The sequence below is a fragment of the Gallus gallus genome, chromosome 4 (assembly GCF_016699485.2).
Source record: "Gallus gallus isolate bGalGal1 chromosome 4, bGalGal1.mat.broiler.GRCg7b, whole genome shotgun sequence".
Taxonomy (NCBI): Eukaryota; Metazoa; Chordata; class Aves; order Galliformes; family Phasianidae; genus Gallus; species Gallus gallus.
Window position 1 is genome coordinate 90349469 of NC_052535.1, and position 23961 is coordinate 90373429.

General features: G+C 65.8%; 1 protein-coding gene across 1 annotated transcript in view; it reads left to right on the plus strand.

Moving 5' to 3' along the window:
• The first annotated feature begins 5728 nt into the window (after positions 1-5728).
• The window catches only part of LOC107051359 (N-acetyl-D-glucosamine kinase-like), a 31798-nt gene continuing 13565 nt past the window's right edge, over positions 5729-23961 (plus strand). The window contains exons 1-5 of the mRNA XM_040700119.2: positions 5729-5818; positions 14521-14662; positions 19456-19566; positions 19658-19770; positions 21056-21143. Coding sequence (XP_040556053.1) covers positions 5759-5818; positions 14521-14662; positions 19456-19566; positions 19658-19770; positions 21056-21143 — 514 coding nt within the window. The 5' untranslated portion in view covers positions 5729-5758. The remainder of the gene's footprint in view (positions 5819-14520; positions 14663-19455; positions 19567-19657; positions 19771-21055; positions 21144-23961) is intronic.

A 23961-nucleotide genomic window follows, 5' to 3' on the forward strand; every position in this document is an offset into this window, starting at 1 on the left:
TGCCCCCCCCATCCCGACCTCCCTGACCCCCCCATACCCCCCCACCCCATTGACCCCCCACTCCCCCCCCATATCCCCCCCCACCCCATTGACCCCCCACTCCCCCCCCATATCCCCCCCCACCCCATTGACCCCCCCATCCCCCCCCACATTGCCCCCCCCCATCCCGACCTCCCTGACCCCCCCATAGCCCCCCACCCCATTGACCCCCCATCCCCCCCCATCCCACAGCTGCCCCCCCCACATTCCCACCCACCCCCCCATATCTCCCCCCATATCCCCCCCACCCCATTGACACCCCCCCCATTACACCCCCCCACCCCAACCCCCCTGACCCCCCCATCCCCCCCCCGATCCCATATCCCCCCCCCACCCCATTGACCCCCCACCCCCCCCACACCCCCCCCACCCCACATCCCCCCCCACCCCATTGACCCCCCCATCCCCCCCCACATTGCCCCCCCCATCCCGACCTCCCTGACCCCCCCCATTGACCCCCCCACCCATTGACCCCCCACCCCCCCACATCCCCCCCCCACCCCATTGACCCCCCACCCCCCCCACACCCCCCCCCCACCCCATATCCCCCCCAAGCCCATTGACCCCCCCATCCCCCCTCACATTGCCCCCCCCATCCCGACCTCCCTGACCCCCCCATACCCCCCCACCCCATTGACCCCCCATCTCCCCCCATCCCACAGCTGCCCCCCCCCACATCCCCCCCCATATCCCCCCCCATATCCTTAAGTCTCCCCCACCCCATTGACCCCCCACTCCCCCCCCACATCCCCCCCCCACCCCATATCCCCCCCCACCCCATTCACCCCCCCCCCACACCTCCCCCCCCATACCCCCCCACCCCATTGACCCCCCATCCCCCCCCATCCCACAGCTGCCCCCCCCACATCCCCCCCCATATCCCCCCCCATATCCTTTAGTGTCCCCCACCCCATTGACCCCCCACTCCCCCCCCACAGCTGCCCCCCCCACATCCCCCTCCCACATCCCCCCCCATATCCCCCCCACCCCATTGACACCCCCCCCCATTACACCCCCCCACCCCGACCCCCCTGACCCCCCCATCCCCCCCCCGATCCCACATCCCACCCCCCACCCCATTGACCCCCCCACCCCATATCCCCCCCAGCCAATGACCCCCCCACCCCATATCCCCCCCACCCCATTGACCCCCCCACCCCATTGACTCCCCACCCCCCCACACCCCCCCCCACCCCATATCCCCCCCCCACCCCATTGCCCCCCCCACCCCATTGACCCCCCACTCCCCCCCCACATCCCCCCCCATATCCCCCCCACCCCATTGACACCCCCCCCCATTGCACCCCCCCAACCCGACCCCCCTGACCCCCCCATCCCCCCCCTGATCCCACAGTCCCCCCCCCATATCCCCCCCACCCCATTGACCCCCCACCCCCCACACCCCCCCCCACCCCCATATCCCCCCCCACCCCATTGACCCCCCACCCCCCCCACCCCATATCCCCCCCACCCCATTGCTCCCCCTATCCCCCCCCACATTGCCCCCCCCCATCCCGACCTCCCTGACCCCCCCATCCCACATCCCCCCCCACATCCCCCCCCCATATCTCCCTATATCCCCCCCATATCCTTAAGTCTCCACCACCCCATTGACCCCACATCCCCCCCCACATCCCCCCCCATATCCTTTAGTCTCCCCCACCCCATTGACCCCCCCAACCCCCCCACATCCCCCCCCCCACCCCGACCCCCCTGACCCCCCCATCCCCCCCCCGATCCCACATTCCCCCCCCATATCCCCCCCACCCCATATCCCCCCCACCCCATTGACCCCCCCGCCCCCCCAGGGGGGGCACCCACTCGCGGGCAGTGCTGGTGGGCTCCGATGGCCGCATTGTGGCTGAGGCCGAAGGGCTCTGCACCAACCATTGGGTAACCGTGGGGGGGGGGGGGCGTTAATGGGGGGGGGGGCGTTAATGTGGGGGGGGGGGGCAATGTTGGGGGGCGGGGGGGGGTAATGTTGGGGGGGGGTAATGTGAGGGTGGGGGGGGTGTGGATGTTGGGGGGGTCTGTGGATATTGGGGGGGGGGGGTCAATGTGTGGGGGGGGTCTGTGGGTGTTGGGGGGGTAATGTGGGGGGGGGTCAATGTGGGGGGGGTCTGTGGGTGTTGGGGGGGTCAATGTGGGGGGAGGTTAATGTGGGGGGGTTAATGTGGGGGTGGGGGCTCTGTGGGTGTTGGGGGGGGTCAATGTGGGGGGGGGCTGTGGATGTGGGGGGGGCTGTGGGTGTTGGGGGGGTCAATGGGGTGGGGGGGGATGTGGGGGGGGTGTGGATGTTGGGGGGGGTCAATGTGGGGGGGGGGTCCGTGGGTGTTGGGGGAGGCTTAATGTGGGGGTGGGGGGGGTCAATGTGTGGGGGGTGTCTGTGGGTGTTGGGGGGGGTCAATGTGGGGGGGGGTTAATGTGGGGGGGTTAATGTGGGGGTGGGGGCTCTATGGGTGTTGGGGGGGTCAATGTGGGGGGGTCTGTGGATGTGGGGGGGGTCTGTGGATGTTGGGGGGGGGTCAATGTGGGGGGGGGTCTGTGGATATTGGGGGTCTGTGGATGTTGGGGGGGTGTGTGAGTGTTTGGGGGGGTCAATGTGGGGGGGTGTTAATGTGGGGGGGTTAATGGGGGGTTAATGTGGGGGTGGGGGCTCTGTGGGTGTTGGGGGGGTCAATGTGGGGGGGGGTGGATATTGGGGGGGGTCTGTGGGTGTTGGGGGGGGTCAATGTGGGGGGGGTGTGGATGTTGGGGGGGGTCTGTGGGTGTTGGGGGGGGTCAATGTGGGGGGGGTGTGTGGGTATTGGGGGGGTGTGGATATTGGGGGGGGTCTGTGGATGTTGGGGGGGGTCAATGTGGGGGTGGGGGGGTGTGGATATTGGGGGGGGTCTTTGGGTGTTGGGGGGGCGTCAATGTGGATGTTGGGGGGTCAATGTGGGGGGGTTCTGTGGGTGTTGGGGGGCGTGTGGATATTGGGGGGGTCAATGTGGGGGGGGGGTCAATGTGGGGGGGGTGTGTGGATATTGGGGGGGGTCTGTGGGTATTGGGGGGCTGTGTGAGTGTTGGGGGGGTCAATGTGGGGGGGGTCTGTGGGTGTTGGGGGGGTCTGTGGATATTGGGGGGGGTCTTTGGGTGTTGGGGGGGTCAATGTGGGGGGGTGTGGATGTTGGGTGGGGTCTGTGGGTATTGGGGGGCTGTGTGAGTGTTGGGGGGGTCAATGTGGGGGGGGTCTGTGGGTGTTGGGGGGGTTCTGTGGATATTGGGGGGGGGTCTGTGGATGTTGGGGGGCGGTCAATGTGGGGGGGGGTCTGTGGGTGTTGGGGGGGGTGTCAATGTGGGGGGGGTGTGTGGGTATTGGGGGGGGGTGGATATTGGGGGGGGGCTGTGGGTGTTGGGGGGGGTTAATGTGAGGGTGGGGGGGGGTGTGGATGTTGGGGGTTCTGTGGGTGTTGGGGGGGGTCAATGTGGGGGGGGTCTGTGGGTGTTGGGGGGTCAATGTGGGGGGGTGTTAATGTGGGGGTGGGGGCTCTGTGGGTGTTGGGGGGGTCAATGTGGGGGGGTCTGTGGATGTGGGGGAAGTCTGTGGTTTTGGGGGGTCTGTGGGTGTTGGGGGGGTTAATGTGAGGGTGGGGGGGGTGTGGATGTTGGGGGGCTCTGTGGGTATTGGGGGGGTCAATGTGGGGGGGGGCTGTGGATGTGGGGGGGGCTGTGGGTGTTGGGGGGGTCAATGGGGTGGGGGGGGGATGTGGGGGGGGTGTGGATGTTGGGGGGGGTCAATGTGGGGGGGGGGGTCCGTGGGTGTTGGGGGGGGCTTAATGTGGGGGTGGGGGGGGTCAATGTAGGGGGGGTGTGGATGTTGGGGGGGGTCTGTGAGTGTTGGGGGGTCAATGTGGGGGGGGGTTAATGTGGGGGGGTTAATGTGGGGGTGGGGGCTCTTTGGGTGTTGGGGGGGTCAATGTGGGGGGGGCTGTGGGTGTTGGGGGGGTCTATGGATATTGGGGGGGGGTCTGTGGATGTTGGGGGGGTCAATGTGGGGGGGGGTTGTGGATATTGGGGGGTCTGTGGGTGTTGGGGGGGGTCAATGTGGGGGGGGTCAATGTGGGGGGGGGGTCTGTGGGTGTTGGGGGGGTGTCAATGTGGGGGGGTCTGTGGATGTGGGGGGAAGTCTGTGGTTTTGGGGGGTCTGTGGGTGTTGGGGGGGGTTAATGTGAGGGTGGGGGGGGTGTGGATGTTGGGGGGGTCTGTGGGTATTGGGGGATCTGTGGGTGTTGGAGGGGTCAATGTGGGGGGGGTCAATGTGGGCGGGGGTGTGTGGATATTGGGAGGGGTCTGTGGGTGTTGGGGGGCTGTGTGGCTATTGGGGGGTCAATGTGGGGGGGGGGTCTGTGGATGTTGGATGGGGTCTGTGGGTGTTGGGGGGCGCCAATGTGGGGGGGGGTTAATGTGGGGGGGCGATGCTGGGGGGGGGTTTGTGGGTGTTGGGGGGGGCGGATACTGGGGGGGGTCTGTGGGTATTGGGGGGGTCAATGTGGGGGGGGGTTAATGTGGGGGGGGTCTGTGGGTGTTGGGGGGGGGGTCAATGTGGGGGTGGGGTGTGGATGTTGGGGGGGGGGTGGGTGTTGGGGGGTGGATATTGGGGGGGGTCTGTGGGTGTTGGGGGGGTCTGTGGGTGTTTGGGGGGCGTTAATGTGGGGGGGGGGTGTGTGGATGTTGGGGGGGTCGGTGGATGTTGGGGGGCTCAATGTGGGGGGGGGTCTGTGGGTGTTGGGGGGGTCTGTGGGTGTTGGGGGGGGTCTGTGGGTGTTGGGGGGCGTCAATGTGGATGTTGGGGGGTCAATGTGGGGGGGGTCTGTGGGTGTTGGGGGGGGGTCAATGTGGGGGGGGGGCTGTGGGTATTGGGGGGGTCTGTGGGTGTTGGGGGGTCTATGGCTGTTGGGGGGGTCAATGTGGGGGGCGGTGTGGATATTGGGGGGGGTCTGTGGGTGTTGGGGGGGTTAATGTGGGGGTGGGGGGGTGTGGATATTGGGGGGGGTCTTTGGGTGTTGGGGGGGCGTCAATGTGGGGGGGGGTGGATGTTGGGGGGTCTGTGGGTGTTGGGGGGGTCAATGTGGGGGGGGCTGTGTGGATATTGGGGGTGTCAGTGGGTGTTGGGGGGCTGTGTGGATATTGGGGGGGGTCTTTGGGTGTTGGGGGGCTGTGTGGCTATTGGGGGGTCAATGTGGGGGGGGGGTCTGTGGATGTTGGATGGGGTCTGTGGGTGTTGGGGGGCGCCAATGTGGGGGGGGGTTAATGTGGGGGGGCGATGCTGGGGGGGATTTGTGGGTGTTGGGGGGGCGGATACTGGGGGGGGTTTGTGGGTGTTGGGGGGGTCTGTGGGTGTTGGGGGGTCAATGTGGGGGGGGCTGTGTGGATATTGGGGGGGTCTGTGGGTGTTGGGGGGTGTGTGGATATTGGGGGGGTCATTGGGGTGGGGGGGTCAATGGGGTGGGGGGGGATGTGGGGGGGATGTGGGGGGGTGTGGATGTTGGGGGGGGTCAATGTGTGGGGGGTGTCTGTGGGTGTTGGGGGGTCAATGTGGGGGGGGCTGTGTGGATATTGGGGGTGTCAGTGGAAGTTGGGGGGCTGTGTGGCTGTGGGGGGGCTGTGTGGCTGTTGCTGTGTGAGCGCCGCCCCGCAGTTGGTGGGCACAGCGCAGTGCGCGGAGCGCATTGTGGCGATGGTGGAGGAGGCGAAGCGCCGCTCCGGGACCGACCGCGCGGTGCCGCTGCGCTCCCTGGTGAGCCCCACAGCCCGGCCCCACATCGCCCCACTGCTGCTGTGGGGTCAGCGCCCCATCCCGGCCCCACATCACCCCATTGCTGCTATGGGGTCACCGCCCCATCCCAGCCCCACTGTCCCCTCCTGGCCCCACATCACCCCATTGCCGCCCCACTGCTGCTGTGGGGTCAGCGCCCCACTGCCCCATCCCGGCCCCACATCACCCCGCTGCTGCTGTGGGGTCATTGGCCATGGGGTCCCGGCCCCCATCCCGGCCCCACTGCCCCATCCCAGCCCCACATCACCCCATTGCTTCTATGGGGTCACAGTCCCATCCCCGCCCCACTGTCCCATCCCAGCCCCCATCCCGGCCCCATTGTCCCCTTCCATCCCCATCTCACCCCATTGCTGCTATGGGGTCACTCGGCCTTGGGGTCCCAGCCCCATTGTCCCCTCCTGGCCCCACATCACCCAATGCTGCTATGGGGTCACCGCCCCATCCCGGCCCCACTGCCCCATCTCAGCCCCACATCACCCCACTGCTGCTGTGGGGTCAGCGCCACACCGCCCCCTCCCGGCCCCACATCACCCCATTGCTGCTATGGGGTCAGCGCCACACCGCCCCCTCCCGGCCCCACATCACCCCATTGCTGCTGTGGGGTCACCGCCACATCCCGGCCCCACATCACCCCATTGCTGCTATGGGGTCACCGCCCCATCCCGGCCCCACATCACCCCACTGCTGCTGTGGGGTCAGCGCCACACCGCCCCCTCCCGGCCCCACATCACCCCATTGCTGCTATGGGGTCAGCGCCACACCGCCCCCTCCCGGCCCCACATCACCCCACTGCTGCTGTGGGGTCACCGCCCCATCCCGGCCCCACTGCCCCATCCCGGCCCCACATCACCCCATTGCTGCTATGGGGTCAGCGCCACAGCCCGGCCCCACATCACCCCATTGCTGCTATGGGGTCAGCACCACAGCCCGGCCCCACATCACCCCATTGCCGCCCCATTGCTGCTATGGGGTCAGCGCCACAGCCCGGCCCCACATCACCCCACTGCTGCTATGGGGTCAGCACCCCATCCCCACCCCACTGCCCCATCCCAGCCCCACATCACCCCATTGCCGCCCCGCTGCTGCTGTGGGGTCAGCGCCACAGCCCGGCCCCACTGCCCCATCCCGGCCCCACATCACCCCATTGCCGCCCCGCTGCTGCTCTGCACTCAGCGCCACACCGCCCCATCCCGGCCCCACATCACCCCGCTGCTGCTGTGGGGTCACCACCCCATCCCGGCCCCACTGCCCCATCCCGGCCCCACATCACCCCGCTGCTGCTATGGGGTCAGCGCCACATCCCGGCCCCACATCACCCCATTGCCGCCCCACTGCTGCTGTGGGTCAGCGCTCCACTGCCCCATCCCAGCCCCACATCACCCCATTGCTGCTATGGGGTCAGCGCCACAGCCCGGCCCCACATCACCCCATTGCTGCTGTGGGTCAGCACCACATCCCGGCCCCACATCACCCCATTGCCGCCCCGCTGCTGCTGTGGGTCAGCGCCACATCCCGGCCCCACTGCCCCATCCCGGCCCCACATCACCCCATTGCTGCTATGGGGTCATTGGCCATGGGGTCCCGGCCCCCATCCCGGTCCCACTGTCCCATCCCAGCCCCACATCACCCCACTGCTGCTATGGGGTCACTTGGCCTTGGGGTCCCAGCCCCATTGTCCCATCCCAGCCCCCATCCCATTCCCACTGTCCCCTCCTGGCCTCACATCACCCCATTGCCGCCCCACTGCTGCTGTGGGGTCAGCGCCCCACTGTCCCATCCCAGCCCCACATCACCCCATTGCCGCCCCACTGCTGCTCTGGGGTCAGCACCCCACTGCCCCATCCCGGCCCCACATCACCCCATTGCTGCTGTGGGGTCAGCGCCCCATCCCGGCCCCACATCACCCCGCTGCTGCTGTGGGGTCAGCGCCCCATCCCTGCCCCACTGTTCCGTCCTGGCCCCACATCACCCCATTGCCACCCCGCTGCTGCTGTGGGGTCAGCGCCACACTGCCCCATCCCGGCCCCACATCACCCCACTGCTGCTATGGGGTCAGCGCCACATCCCAGCCCCACATCACCCCACTGCTGCTATGGGGTCACCGCCCCATCCCAGTCCCCATTGTCCCATCTCACCCCATTGCTGCTATGGGGTCACTGTCCCATCCCAGCCCCCATCCCGGCACCATTGTCCCCTCCCGGCCCCACATCGCCCCATTGTAGCTATGGGGTCACTCGGCCTTGGGGTCCCAGTCCTATCCCTGTCCCTATGGTCCCATTGTCCCATCCCGGCCCCACATCACCCCACTGCTGCTGTGGGGTCAGCGCCCCACTGCCCCATCCCGGCCCCACATCACCCCACTGCTGCTATGGGGTCACAGTCCCATCCCCGCCCCACTGTCCCATCCCAGCCCCCATCCCGGCCCCACTGTCCCCTCCTGGCCCCACATCACCCATTGCAGCTATGGGGTCATTGGCCATGGGGTCCCGGCCCCCATCCCGGCCCCACTGTCCCATCCCAGCCCCACATCACCCCACTGCTGCTATGGGGTCCCGGTCCCATCCCAGTCCCCATGGCCCCACTGTCCCTTCCCATCCCCACATCACCCCATTGCAGCTATGGGGTCACTTGGCCTTGGGGGTCCCAGCCCCACTGTCCCATCCCAGCCCCCATCCCGGCCCCATTGTCCCCTCCTGGCCCCACATCACCCCATTGCAGCTATGGGGTCATTGGTCTTCAGGTCCCAGTCCCATCCTGGTCCCATTGTCCCAACCCATCCCCATCTCACCCCATTACTGCTATGGGATCACAGCCCCATCCCGGTCCCACTGTCCCATCCCATCCCCACATCACCCCGCTGCTGCTGTGGGGTCACAGCCCCATCCCAGCCCCACTGCCCCATCCCGGCCCCACATCACCCCATTGCAGCTATGGGGTCACAGCCCCATCCCGGTCCCACTGTCCCCTCCCGGCCCCACATCACCCCATTGCCGCCCCACTGCTGCTGTGGGGTCAGCGCCCCACTGCCCCATCCTGGCCCCACATCACCCCATTGCTGCTCTGCGGTCAGCGCCACACTGCCCCATCCCGGCCCCACATCACCCCATTGCTGCTGTGGGGTCAGCGCCCCATCCCGGCCCCACATCACCCCGCTGCTGCTGTGGGGTCAGCGCCCCATCCCTGCCCCACTGTTCTGTCCTGGCCCCACATCACCCCATTGCCACCCCGCTGCTGCTGTGGGGTCAGCGCCACACTGCCCCATCCTGGCCCCACATCACCCCACTGCTGCTATGGGGTCATTGGCCATGGGGTCCCAGCCCCCATCCTGGTCCCACTGTCCCCTCCTGGCCCCATCTCACCCCACTGCTGCTATGGGGTCACTGTCCCATCCCAGCCCCCATCCCGGCACCATTGTCTCCTCCCGGCCCCACATCGCCCCATTGCAGCTATGGGGTCACTCAGCCTTGGGGTCCCAGTCCTATCCCTGTCCCTATGGTCCCATTGTCCCATCCCGGCCCCCACATCACCCCACTGCTGCTGTGGGGTCAGCGCCCCACTGCCCCATCCCGGCCCCACATCACCCCATTGCAGCTATGGGGTCATTGGCCATGGGGTCCCAGGCCCCATCCCGGTCCCACCGTCCCCTCCTGGCCCCACATCACCCCATTGCCGCCCCACTGCTGCTGTGGGGTCAGCGCCCCACTGCCCCATCCCGGCCCCACATCACCCTGCTGCTGCTGTGGGGTCACCGCCCCATCCCCGCCCCACTGCCCCATCCCAGCCCCACATCACCCCACTGCTGCTGTGGGGTCAGCACCCCACTGCCCCATCCCGGCCCCACATCACCCCACTGCTGCTATGGGGTCACCGCCCCATCCCGTTCCCATTGTCCCATCCCGGCCCCCATCCTGGCCCCATTGTCCCCTCCTGGCCCCACATCACCCCATTGCTGATATGGGGTCCCGTTCCCATCCCAGTCCCCATTGTCCCATGGTCCCATCCCATCCCCATCTCACCCCATTGCTGCTATGGGGTCACGGCCCCATCCCGCTCCCACTCTCCCCTCCTGGCCCCACATCACCCCATTGCTGCTATGGGATCACAGTCCCATCCTGGTCCCATTGTCCCATCTCACCCCATTGTTGCTATGGGGTCACTCGGCCTTGGGGTCCCGGTCCCATCCCAGCCCATTGTCCATCCCAGCCCCTATCCCAGACCCACTGTCCCCTCCCATCCCCACATCACCCCATTGCAGTTATGGGGTCACAGTCCCATCCCGGTCCCATTGTCCCGTCCTGGCCCCACATCACCCTATTGCCGCCCCATTGCTGCTATGGGGTCATGGTCCCATCCCGGTCCCATTGTCCCCTCCCATCCCCACATCACCCCATTGCAGTTATGGGGTCACAGTCCCATCCTGGCCCCACTGTCCCATCCCATCCCCACATCACCCCATTACTGCTATGGGGTCACGGCCCCATCCCGGTCCCACTGTCCCTCCTGGCCCCACATCACCCCATTGCCACCCCATTTCTACTATGGGGTCACAGTCCTATCCCGGTCCCACTGTCCCCTCCCATCCCACATCACCCCATAGCCCTGATGGGGACACTCAGCTTTGGGGTCCCCTTCCAGCCCCACATCACCCCATTACAGCTATAGGGACCCTCAGCTTTGGGATCCCCATCCCACATCACCCCATTACAGCTATAGGGACACTCAGCCTTGGGGTCCCCTTCCAGCCCCACATCACCCCATTACAGCTATAGGGACACTCAGCTTTGGGGTCCCCTTCCAGCCCCACATCACCCCATTACAGCTATAGGGACACTCAGCTTTGGGGTCCCCATCCCACATCACCCCATTACAGCTATAGGGACACTCAGCCTTGGGGTCCCCATCCCACATCACCCCATAGCACTGATGAGGACCCTCAGCTTTGGGATCCCCATCCCACATCACCCCATTACAGCTATAGGGACACTCAGCTTTGGGGTCCCCTTCCAGCCCCACATCACCCCATTACAGCTATAGGGACCCTCAGCTTTGGGGTCCCCATCCCACATCACCCCACGGCACTGATGGACCTCTGGGCTGTGTGGCGCCCCCTTACGTTCCCCTCCGGCTCCCATCCCACACCCCTGCCCTATGGGGCGCTATGGGGTGCTCTGGGGTGCTATGGGGCGCTCTGGGGCGCTATGGGGTGCTATGGGGCACTCTGGGGCGCTCTGGGGCGCTCTGGGGCGCTATGGGTCGCTATGTGGCGCTATGGGGGTGCTATGGGGCGCTCTGGGGCGCTCTGGGGCGCTCTGGGGCGCTATGGGGTGCTATAGGGTGCTGTGGGGCGCTCTGGGGTGCTATTGGGCGCTCTGGGGTGCTATTGGGCGCTATGGGGCGCTCTGGGGTGCTATAGGGCGCTATGGGGTGCTATGGGGCGCTCTGGGGCGCTCTGGGGCGCTATGGGGTGCTCTGGGGCGCTCTGGGGCGCTATGGGGTGCTATGGGGTGCTATGGGGCGCAATGGGGCGCTCTGGGGCGCTATGGGGTGCTATAGGGCGCTCTGGGGCGCTGTGGGGCGCTATGGGGCGCTCTGGGGTGCTATGGGGTGCTATGGGGCGGTGCTCCGGGGCGCTCTGGGGCACTCTGGGGCGCTCTGTGGCGCTATGGGGCACTATGGGGCGCTCTGGGGTGCTCTGGGGCGCTATGGGGTGCTATGGGTCGCTATGGGGTGCTCTGGGGCGCTATGGGGTGCTCTGGGTCGCTATGGGGTGCTATGGGGCGCTCTGGGGCGCTATGGGGCGCTATGGGGGGCTATGGGGCGCTCTGGGGCACTATGGGGCGCTCTGGGGTGCTCTGGGGTGCTATGGGGCGCTATGGGGTGCTATAGGGTGCTATGGGGTGCTCTGGGGCGCTATGGGGTGCTATGGGTCGCTATGGGTCGCTATGGGGGGCTATGGGGCGCTCTGGGGCACTATGGGTCGCTATGGGTCGCTATGGGTCGCTCTGGGTCGCTATGGGGCGCTCTGGGGTGCTGTGGGGCGCTCTGGGGCGCTATGGGGTGCTATAGGGCGCTGTGGGGCGCTGTGGGGCGCTCTGGGGTGCTATGGGGTGCTATGGGGTGCTATGGGGCGCTCTGGGGTGCTGTGCTCTGGGGTGCTCTGGGGTGCTATGGGGCACTCTGGGGCGCTATGGGGTGCTATGGGGCGCTCTGGGGCGCTCTGGGGCGCTATGGGGCGCTCTGGGGTGCTCTGGGGCGCTATGGGGTGCTATGGGGCACTCTGGGGCGCTCTGGGGTGCTATGGGGCGCTATGGGGCGCTATGGGGTGCTCTGGGGCGCTCTTGGGCGCTCTGGGGTGCTATGGGGCGCTATGGGGCGCTCTGGGGCGCTCTGGGGTGCTATGGGGCGCTCTGGGGCGCTCTGGGGCGCTGTGGGGCGCTATGGGGCGCTCTGGGGTGCTATGGGGCGCTATGGGGTGCTATGGGGTGCTCTGAGGCGCTATGGGGTGCTCTATGGGGCGCTCTGGGGCGCTCTGGGGCGCTATGGGGTGCTCTATGGGGCGCTCTGGGGCGCTCTGGGGCGCTATGGGGTGCTCTGGGGCGCTATGGGGCGCTGTGGGGCGCTATGGGGTGCTCTGGGGCGCAGTGGGGTGCTATGGGGCGCTATGGGGCGCTCTGGGGCGCTCTGGGGTGCTCTGGGGCGCTATGGGGCGCTATGGGGCGCTATGTGGCGCTATGGGGTGCTCTGGGGTGCTATGGGGCGCTATGTGGGGCTATGGGGCGCTCTGGGGCGCTATGGGGCACTCTGGGGCGCTCTGGGGTGCTATGGGTCGCTATGGGGCACTATGGGGCGCTCTGGGGGCGCTATGGGTTGCTCTGGGGTGCTCTGGGGTGCTATGGGGCGCTCTGGGGTGCTCTGGGGCGCTATGGGGTGCTATGGGGCAGTCTGGGGCGCTATGGGGTGCTGTGGGGTGCTCTGGGGTGCTCTGGGTCGCTATGGGTCGCTCTGGGGCGCTCTGGGGTGCTATGGGGCACTCTGGGGCACTCTGGGGTGCTCTGGGGCGCTGTGGGGCGCTGTGGGGCGCTGTGGGGCGCTATGGGGCGCTGTGGGGCGCTATGGGGGGCTATGGGGTGCTATGGGGCACTATGGGGCGCTATGGGGTGCTCTGGGGTGCTATGGGGCGCTCTGGGGCGCTATGGGGTGCTATGGGGCGCTATGGGGCGCAATGGGGCACTCTGGGGCGCTATGGGGCACTCTGGGGCGCTATGGGGTGCTATGGGGAACTCTGGGGCGCTCTGGGGCGCTATAGGGCGCTCTGGGGCGCTATGGGGCGCAATGGGGTGCTATGGGGCGCTATGGGGCACTCTGGGGCGCTCTGGGGTGCTCTGGGGTGCTCTGGGGCGCTCTGGGGTGCTCTGGGGTGCTGTGGGGCGCTATGGGGCGCTATGGGGCGCTATGGGATGCTATGGGGTGCTATTGGGCACTATGGGGCGCTCTGGGGTGCTCTGGGGCGCTATGGGGCGCTGTGGGGGGCTATGGGGCACTCTGGGGCACTATGGGGCGCTATGGGGTGCTATGGGGCACTGTGGGGCGCTCTGGGGCGCTCTGGGGCGCTCTGGGGCGCTATGGGGTGCTATGGGGCAGTATGGGGCGCTCTGGGTTGCTATGGGGTGCTATTGGGCACTATGGGGCGCTCTGGGGTGCTCTGGGGCGCTATGGGGCGCAATGGGGTGCTATGGGGCGCTATGGGGCACTCTGGGGCGCTCTGGGGTGCTATGGGGCGCTATGGGGAGCTCTGGGGCGCTCTGGGGCGCTATGGGGTGCTCTGGGGTGCTATGGGGCGCTCTGGGTCGCTCTGGGGCGCTATGGGTCGCTATGGGGGGCTCTGGGTCGCTCTGGGGCGCTCTGGGTCGCTCTGGGGCGCTCTGGGGTGCTATGGGGCGCTATGGGGCGCTATGGGGTGCTCTGGGGCGCTATGGGGTGCTATGGGTCGCTATGGGGTGCTCTGGGGCGCTCTGGGTCGCTATGGGGCGCTCTGGGTCGCTCTGGGGTGCTATGGGGCGCTATGGGGTGCTATGGGGCACTCTGGGGCGCTATGGGGTGCTATAGGGCGCTCTGGGGCGCTCTGGGGCGCTGTGGGGCGCTCTGGGGTGCTATGGGGCGCTATGGGGGGCTATGGGGTGCTCTGAGGCGCTATGGGGTGCTCTGGGGCACTCTGGGGCGCTCTGGGGCGCTCTGGGGTGCTATGGGTCGCTATGGGGCACTATGGGGCGCTCTGGGGCGCTCTGGGGCGCTATGGGGCGCTATGGGGCGCTATGGGGTGCTCTGGGGTGCTATGGGGCGCAGTGGGGTGCTCTGGGGCACAGTGGGGTGCTCTGGGGCGCTATGGGGCGCTATGGGGCGCTATGTGGCGCTATGGGGTGCTCTGGGGTGCTCTGGGGTGCTATGGGGTGCTCTGGGGTGCTCTGGGGCGCTATGGGGCACTGTGGGGCACTATGGGATGCTATGGGGCGCTCTGGGGCGCTCTGGGGTGCTATAGGGTGCTCTGGGGTGCTATGGGGTGCTATGGGGTGCTATGGGGCACTCTGGGGTGCTATAGGGCGCAATGGGGCGGTATGGGGTGCTATGGGGTGCTCTGGGGCGCTATGGGGTGCTTTGCGGCGCAGGGTTTGGCTCTGAGCGGAGGGGCGGAGGAGGGCGCCGTTACTGCTCTGCTGGAGGAGCTGCGCCGGCGCTGCCCGGAGCTCAGCCGCGCTTACAGCGTCTGCAGCGACGCCGCGGGAGCCATGGCCACGGCCTGCAGCTCCGGTGGGGCGGCCGCGACCGCGGGGGGCCCCCATCCCATCCCATCCCATCCCACCTCATCCCACCCCATCCCATCCCATCCCATCCCGTCCCATCCCGTCCAACCCAATCCCATCCCATCCCGTCCCATCCCATCCCATCCCATCCCATCCCACCCCATCTCATCCCACCTCATCCCATCCCATCTTACCTCATCCCGTCCCATCCTCATCCCATCCCATCCCATCCCATCCCATCCCGTCCCATCCCGTCCAACCCAATCCCATCCCATCCCATCCCATCCCATCCCATCCCATCCCATCCCACCCCATCCCATCCCATCCCGTCCCATCCCATCCCATCCCGTCCCATCCTCATCCCATCCCATCCCCATCCTCATCCCATCCCATCCCACCCCATCCCGTCCCATCCCATCCCGTCCCATCCATCCCATCCCATTCCATCCCATCCCATCCAATCCCATCCCACCTCATCCCATCCCATCCTGTCCCATCCCATCCCAACTCATCCCATCTCATCCCACATCATACCATCCCATTCCATCCCATCCAACCCAATCCAATCCCATCCCATCCCATCCCGTCCCATCCCATCCCATCCCACCCCATCCCGTCCCACCCCATCCCATCCCATCCCATCCTCATCCCATCCCATCCAATCCAACCCCATCCCATCCCACCTCATCCCATCCCATCTCACCTCATCCCATCCCATCCTCATCCCATCCCATCCCATCCCATCCCATCCAATCCAATTCAATCCCATCCCACCCCATCCCGTCCCATCCCATCCCATCCCATCCCATCCCATCCCATCCCATCCCATCCCATCCCGTCCCGTCCCATCCCATCCCATCCCGTCCCGTCCCATCCCATCCCATCCCATCCCATCCCATCCCGTCCCATCCCGTCCCATCCCGTCCCATCCTCATCTGATCCTCATCCCATCCCATCCCATCCCATCCCATCCCACCTCATCCTATCCCGTCCAATCCCACCTCATCCCATCCAATCCCACATCATCCCATCTCATCCCACCCAATCCCATCCCATCCCACCTCATCCCATCACATCCCACCTCAATTCATCCCATCCCATCCCATCCCATCCCACCTCATTTCATCCTATCTCATCCCATTCAATCCCACCTCATTTCACCTCATCCCATCCCATCCCCTTCCCATCCCGTCCCCTTCCCAACCCCAACCCCAATCCCACCCCACCCCACCCCATCCCCTTTCCCCACCCCATCCCCTTCCCCATCCCATCCCATCCCACCCCCATCCCATCCCATCCCATCCTCTTCCCCATCCCATCCAATCTCATCCCATCCTATCCCCTTCCCCACCCCATCCCCTTCCCCATCCCATCCCATCCCATCCCACCCCATCCCCTTCCCCATCCCGTCCCCTTCCCAACCCCAACCCCAACCCCAATCACATCCCACCCCACCCCATCCCCTTCCCCACCCCATCCCCTTCCCCATCCCACTCCATCCCATCTCATCCCATCCCATCCCACCCCCATCCCCATCCCATCCAATCTCATCCCGTCCCCTTCCCCACCCCAACCCCAACCCCAATCCCATCCCATCCCACCCCTGTCCCCACCCCATCCCCTTCCCCATCCCGTCCCCTTCCCACCCCCATCCCATCCCATCCCATCCTCTTCCCCACCCATCCAATCTCATCCCTTCCCCAATCCTGTCCCCTTCCCCATCCCATCCCATCCCCTTCCCCATCCCACCCCACCCCTCCCCCGTCCCCACCCCATCCCCTTCCCCATCCCGTCCCCTTCCCAAACCCAACCCCAATCCCACCCCACCCCACCCCATCCCACCCCATCCCGTTCCCCACCCCATCCCCTTCCCCAATCCCATCCCATCCCATCCCATCCCCGTCCCCATCCCATCCTGTCCCATTCCCAACCCCGTCCCCTTCCCCATCCCATCCCACCCCCGTCCCCGCCCCATCCCCTTCCCCATCCCATCCGCTTCCCAACCCCAACCCCAATCCCATCTCACCCCACCCCATCCCATCCCCTTCCCCACCCCATCCCCTTCCCCACCCCACCCCACCCCATCCCATCCCATCCCCTTCCCAACCCCCACCCCAATCCCACCCCACCCCATCCTATCCCCGTCCCCTTCCCATCCCATCCCACCCCATCCCCTTCCCCATCCCCTTCCCCATCCCATCCCATCCCATCCCACCCCCATCCCATCCCATCCCCTTCCCCATCCCATCCCATCCCACCCCATCCCCTTCCCCACCCCATCCCCTTCCCCATCCCGTCCCCTTCCCAACCCCAACCCCAACCCCAATCACATCCCACCCCACCCCATTCTCTTCCCCACCACATCCCCTTCCCCATCCCACTCCATCCCATCTCATCCCATCCCATCCCACCCCTGTCCCCATCCCATCCAATCTCATCCCGTCCCCTTCCCCACCCCAACCCCAACCCCAATCCCATCCCATCCCACCCCTGTCCCCACCCCATCCCCTTCCCCATCCCGTCCCCTTCCCAAACCCAACCCCAATCCCACCCCACCCCACCCCACCCCACCCCATCCCCTTCCCCACCCCATCCCCTTCCCCATCCCGTCCCCTTCCCAACCCCAACCCCAATCACATCCCACCCCACCCCATCCTCTTCCCCACCGCATCCCCTTCCCCATCCCACTCCATCCCATCTCATCCCATCCCACCCCACCCCCATCCCCACCCCATCCCCTTCCCCATCCCGTCCCCTTCCCAACCCCAACCCCAATCCCATCCCACCCCACCCCACCCCATCCCATCCCACCCCCGTCCCCACCCCATTCCCTTCCCCACCCCATTCCCTTCCCCATCCCACCCCCTTCCCCTTCCCCATCCCATCCTCTTCCCCATCCCATCCCATCCCCATCCCCATCCCATCCCATCCCCTTCCCAACCCCAACCCCAATCCCACCCCACCCCATCCTATCCCCGTCCCCTTCCCATCCCACCCCCATCCCCTTCCCCACCCCATCCTCTTCCCCATCCCATCCCATCCCACCCCATCCCATCCTGTCCCCTTCCCCATCCCATCCAATCTCATCCCATCCCATCCCCTTCCCCACCCCCATCCCCTTCCCCATCCCATCTCGTCCCCTTCCCCATCCCACTCCATCCCATCTCATTCCATCCCATCCCATCCCCTTCCCAACCCCATCCCACCCCTGTCCCCACCCCACCCCATCCCATCCCCTTCTCCATCCCGTTCTCTTCCCCATCCCACCCCATCCCCTTCCCCATCCCCTTCCCCTTCCCCATCCCCTTCCCCATCCCATCCCATCCCATCCCACCCCCATCCCATCCCATCCTCTTCCCTATCCCATCCAATCTCATCCCATCCTATCCCCTTCCCCACCCCCATCCCCTTCCCCATCCCATTCTCTTCCCCATCCCATCCCCGTCCCCATCCCATCCCGTCCCCTTCCCAACCCCAACCCCAATCCCATCCCACCCCGCCCCATCCCATCCCGTTCCCCCATCCCATCCTCTTCCCCATCCCACTCCATCCCATCTCATCCCGTCCCCATCCCATCCCCTTCCAACCCCATCCCACCCCTGTCCCCACCCCACCCCACCCCATCCCATCCCCTTCCCAACCCCAACCCCAACCCCAATCCCACCCCCCCCCACCCCGTCCCATCCCATCCCATCCCACCCCATCCCCTTTCCCATCCCGTCCCCTTCCCCACCCCCATCCCCTTCCCCATCCCATCCCATCCCCTTCCCCATCCCATCCCCTTCCCAACCCCAACCCCAATCCCATCCCACCCCACCCCATCCCATCCCCTTCCCCACCCCATCCCCTTCCCCATCCCATCCCCGTCCCCATCCCATCCCGTCCCCTTCCCAACCCCAACCCCAACCCCAATCCCATCCCACTCCATCCCACCCCATCCCCTTCCCCACCCCATCCCCTTCCCCAATCCCACCCCACCCCACCCCACCCCATCCCATCCCATCCTCTTCCCCATCCCATCCAATCTCATCCCATCCCCTTCCCCATCCCATCCTCTTCCCCATCTCATCCCATCCCCATCCTCATTCCACCCCCATCCCGTCCCCTTCCCCATCCCGTTCTCTTCCCCATCCCACCCCATCCCCGTCCCCTTCTCCATCCTGTTCTCTTCCCCATCCCATCCCATCTCATCCCATCCCATCCCACCCCCGTCCCCATCCCATCCCACCCTCTTCCCCATCCCATCCAATCTCATCCTGTCCCCTTCCCAACCCCAACCCCAACCCCAATCCCATCCCATCCCATCCCACCCCATCCCATCCCATCCCATCCCACCCCCATCCCATCCCATCCTCTTCCCCATCCCATCCAATCTCATCCCATCCTATCCCCTTCCCCACCCCCATCCCCTTCCCCACCCCATCCCCTTCCCCACCCCATCCCATCCCATCCCATCCCCTTCCCTTCCCCATCCCACCCCCATCCCATCCCATCCTCTTCCCTATCCCATCCAATCTCATCCCATCCTATCCTCTTCCCCACCCCCATCCCTTCCCCATCCCATCCCGTCCCCTTCCCCACCCCATCCCATCCCATCCCATCCCATCCCATCCCATCCCACCCCCATCCCATCCCATCCCATCCCAATCCCAACCCCCCCCCCCCACCCTGTCCCCATCCCGTCCACTTCCCAACCCCATCCAATCTCATCCCTTCCCCACCCCACCCCACCCCATCCCATCCCAACCCCAACCCCAACCCCAACCCCACGCCCCCCCACCCCACGCTGCCCCCCTATAGGTGGCATAGTGCTGATCGCCGGCACGGGGTCCAACTGCCAACTGCTCAACCCCGACGGCACGGAGAGCAGCTGTGGGGGTTGGGGCCACATGCTGGGCGACGAGGGCTCAGGTGAGCCCCGCTATGGGGCGGGGGGCGGCACCGAGGGGGTGGGAGGTGTGGGGGGGGGGGTTGGTTATGGGGCCGACGTGGGGTCCCGCAGCCTATTGGATCGCACAGCGGGCGGTGAAGGCGGTGTTCGACAGCATGGATAACATGGAGGTGTCGCCGCACGACATCGCCTACGTCAGGGAGGCCATGTGCCGCCACTTCCGGGTGCACTGCGGGGGGGCTATGGGGGGGGGGAAATGGGGGGGGATATGGGGGGGAAGTGGGGGGGGTGTGAGGGGTGGGGGGGGGGGTATGGGGGGGATATGGGGGGGGATGTCGGCGGGTAGGCGGGGGGGGCTATGGGGGGGGTGGGGGGGGGATATGGGGGGGTATGGGGGGGCTGTGGGGGGGGATGAGGGGGGGATGTGGGGGGGGGATGTGGAGGGGGGGTATGGGGGGGAATAGGGGGGGCTATGGGGGGTTGTGGGGGGGGGATGGGGGGGGTGGGGGGATACAGAGGGGGGAATGTGGGGGGGGGATGTGGAGGGGGGGTATGGGGGGGGAATAGGGGGGGCTATGGGGGGTTGTGGGGGGGGATGGGGGGGTGGGGTGGGGCTATGGGGGACTATGGGGGGGTATGGGGAGGGTATGGGGGGGGATGTGGGGGGGGGAAGTGGAGGGGGTATGGGGGGGATACAGGGGGGATGTGGGGGAGGATATGGGGGGGTGGGGGGGGATATGGGGGGGGCATATGGGGGGGTGTGGGGTGGGGATGGGGGGGGGGAAATGGGGGGGATATGGGGGGGTATGGGGGGGTAGGGGGGGTGTGGGGAGGGGAGGATATGGGGGGGGTATGGGGGGGCTGTGGGGGGGGAAATGGGAATGTGGAGGGGGTGTGGGGGGATATGGGGGTGGTATGGGGGGGATATGGGGGGGTTGTGGGGGGGGCTATGGGGGGGGACTATGGGGGGGGTGTGTGTGGGGGGGGGAGGATATGGGGGGGGTATGGGGGGGGAAGTGGGGGGGGGTGGGGGGGATGTGGGGGGGGATATGGGGGGGGATACAGGGGGGATGTGGGGGGGGCTATGGGGGAGGATATGGGGGGGATGTGGGGGATGGATGTGGGGGGGGATGTGGGGGGGATGGGGTAGATGTGTGGGGGAGGGATGTGGGGGGGGCTATGGGGGGTGTAGGGGGGGGATACGGGGGGGGGATGTGGGGGGGGCATATGGGGGGGCATGTGGGGGGGCAGCTGTGGGATGTGGGGGGGGGTGGGGGGTCAATGGGGTGGGGGAGCCTTAAGGATATGGGGGGATATGGGGGGTTGTGGAGGGGGGGGGGGTATGGGGGGGGCATAGGGGGTGAAATGGGGGGCATATGGGGGGTGTGGGGGGGGATGTGGGGGGGGGATATGGGGAGGGTATGGGGATGTGGGGGGGATGTGGGGAGGGATGTGGGGTTGGCTGTGGGGCTGAGCCGATGACCGCCCTCTGCGCGTCCCCTCCCGCAGATCTCCAACCGTATGGGGCTGCTGCCCCACCTCTACGGCTCCTTCCAGAAGGCCGACTTTGCGGGGTTCTGCCTGAAGGTGGCGGAGGGTACGGCTCTGCTGCGGGCAGTGGGGCCGGGGGACCTCCCTGCCTATGGGGGGGGTCCATCCCGTGGGTCTGGGGGGGGTCCGTGGCCGTCCCGTGGGTCTGGGGGGGATCCATTCTGTGGTTCTGGTGGAGATCCATCCTTTGGTTCTGGAGGGGGATCCATTGTTGACCCGTGGTTCTGGGGGGGATCCATTCTTTGGTTCTGGTTGGGATCCATCCCTTGGTTCTGGAGGGGGATCCATGGCCGTCCCATGGTTCTGGGGAGGGTCCGTGGCTGTCCCCTGGTTCTGGAGGGGATCCATCCCTTGGTTCTGGTGGGGATCCATGGTTGTCCCGTGGTTCTGGGGGGATCCATTCTATGGTTCTGGTGGGGATCCATTCTGTGGTTCTGGAGGGGATCCATTCTATGGTTCTGGTGGGGATCCATCCCTTGGTTCTGGAGGGGGATCCATGGTTGTCCTGTGGTTCTGGAGGGGATCCATCCCTTGGTTCTGGAGGGGGATCCATGGTTGTCCTGTGGTTCTGGAGGGGATCCATCCCTTGGTTCTGGAGGGGGATCCATGGTTGTCCTGTGGTTCTGGTGGGGATCCATTCTTTGGTTCTGGAGGAGATCCATTCTATGGTTCTGGTGGGGATCCATCCCTTGGTTCTGGAGGGGGATCCGTGGTTGTCCCGTGGTTCTGGGGGGGATCCATTCTTTGGTTCTGGTGGGGATCCATCCGTTGGTTCTGGTGGGGATCCATCCTTTGGTTCTCAGTGGGGATCCATGGTTGTCCCATGGTTCCCTATGGAGACCCATGGCTGTCCTGTGGTTCTGGTGGGGATCCATTTTGGTTCTGGTGGGGATCCATCCCGTGGTTCTCAGTGGGGATCCATGGTTGTCCCGTGGTTCTGGTGGGGCTCCATCCCTTGGTTCTGGAGGGGGATCCATGGCCATCCCATGGTTCTTGGGGGGGGTCCGTGGCTGTCCCATGGTTCTGGAGGGGATCCATCCATCCCTTGGTTCTGGAAGGGGATCCGTGGTCGTCCCGTGGTTCTGGTGGGGATCCATTTTGGTTCTGGTGGAGACCCATCCTTTGGTTCTCAGTGGGGATCCATGGCTGTCCTGTGGTTCTGGTGGAGATCCATTTTGTTTCTGGTGGGGATCCATTCTTTGGTTCTGGTCGGGATCCATCCCTTGGTTCTGGGGGGGATGCATCCCTTGGTTCTGGAGGGGGATCCGTGGTTGTCCTGTGGTTCTGGGGGGATCCATTCTATGGTTCTGGTGGGGATCCATTCTGTGGTTCTGGAGGGGATCCATTCTATGGTTCTGGTGGAGATCCATCCTTTGGTTCTCAGTCGGGATCCATGGCTGTCCTGTGGTTCTGGTGGGGATCCATTTTGGTTCTGGTGGGGATCCATTCTTTGGTTCTGGTCGGGATCCATCCCTTGGTTCTGGTGGGGATGCATCCCTTGGTTCTGGAGGGGGATCCGTGGTTGTCCCATGGTTCCCTATGGGGACCCATGGCTGTCCCGTGGTTCTGGTGGGGATCCATTTTTTGGTTCTGGTTGGGATCCATTCCTTGGTTCTGAAGAGGGATCCATGGTTGTCCCATGGTTCTGGTGGGATCCATTCTTTGGTTCTGGTGGGGATCCATTGTTTGGTTCTGGGGGGGATCCATCCCATGGTTCTGGAGGGGGATCCGTGGTTGTCCCATGGTTCTGGTGGGGATCCATTTTGGTTCTGCTGGGGATCCATCCCTTGGTTCTGGTGGGGGATCCATGGCCGTCCCATGGTTCTGGGGGGGGTCCGTGGCTGTCCCATGGTTCTGGAAGGGGATCCGTGGTTGTCCTGTGGTTCTTGGTGGGGATCCATTCTATGGTTCTGGTGGGGATCCATTCTGTGGTTCTGGAGGGGATCCATTCTATGGTTCTGGTGGGGATCCATCCCTTGGTTCTGGAGGGGGATCCATGGTTGTCCCGTGGTTCTGGTGGGGATCCATTCTTTGGTTCTGGTTGGGATCCATTCCTTGGTTCTGAAGAGGGATCCGTGGTTGTCCCATGGTTCTGGGGGGGTCCATCCATTGGTTCTGGAGGGGGATCCATGGTTGTCCTGTGGTTCTGGTGGGGATCCATCCCGTGGTTCTGGAGGGGGATCTGTGGTTATGTTGTCATTCCGGTGGGGATCCATTCTTTGGTTCTGGTGGGGATCCATTCTTTGGTTCTTGAAGGGGATCCATCCCTTGGTTCTGGAGGGGGATCCGTGGTTGTCCCATGGTTCGCTATGAGGATCCATGGCTGTCCCGTGGTTCTGGTGGGGATCCATTCTATGGTTCTGGTGGGGATCCATGGTTGTCCCATGGTTCCCTATGGGGACCCATGGCTGTCCTGTGGTTCTGGTGGGGATCCATTTTGGTTCTGGTGGGGATCCATCCCTTGGTTCTCAGTGGGGATCGATGGCTGTCCTGTGGTTCTGGTGGGGATCCATTGTTTGGTTCTGGTAGGGATCCATTCTTTGGTTCTGGAGGAGGATCTGTGGTTATCCCGTGGTTCTGGTGGGGATCCATTCTTTGGTTCTGGAGGGGATCCATTCTATGGTTCTGGTGGGGATGCATCCCTTGGTTCTCAGTGGGGATCCATGGTTGTCCTGTGGTTCTGGTGGGGATCCATTCTTTGGTTCTGGTGGGGATCCATTCTTTGGTTCTGGGGGGGGATCCATCCCTTGGTTGTCAGTGGGGATCCATGGTTGTCCCATGGTTCTCTATGAGGATCCATGGCTGTCCTGTGGTTCTGGAGGGGATCCATTCTATGGTTCTGGTGGGGATCCATCCCTTGGTTC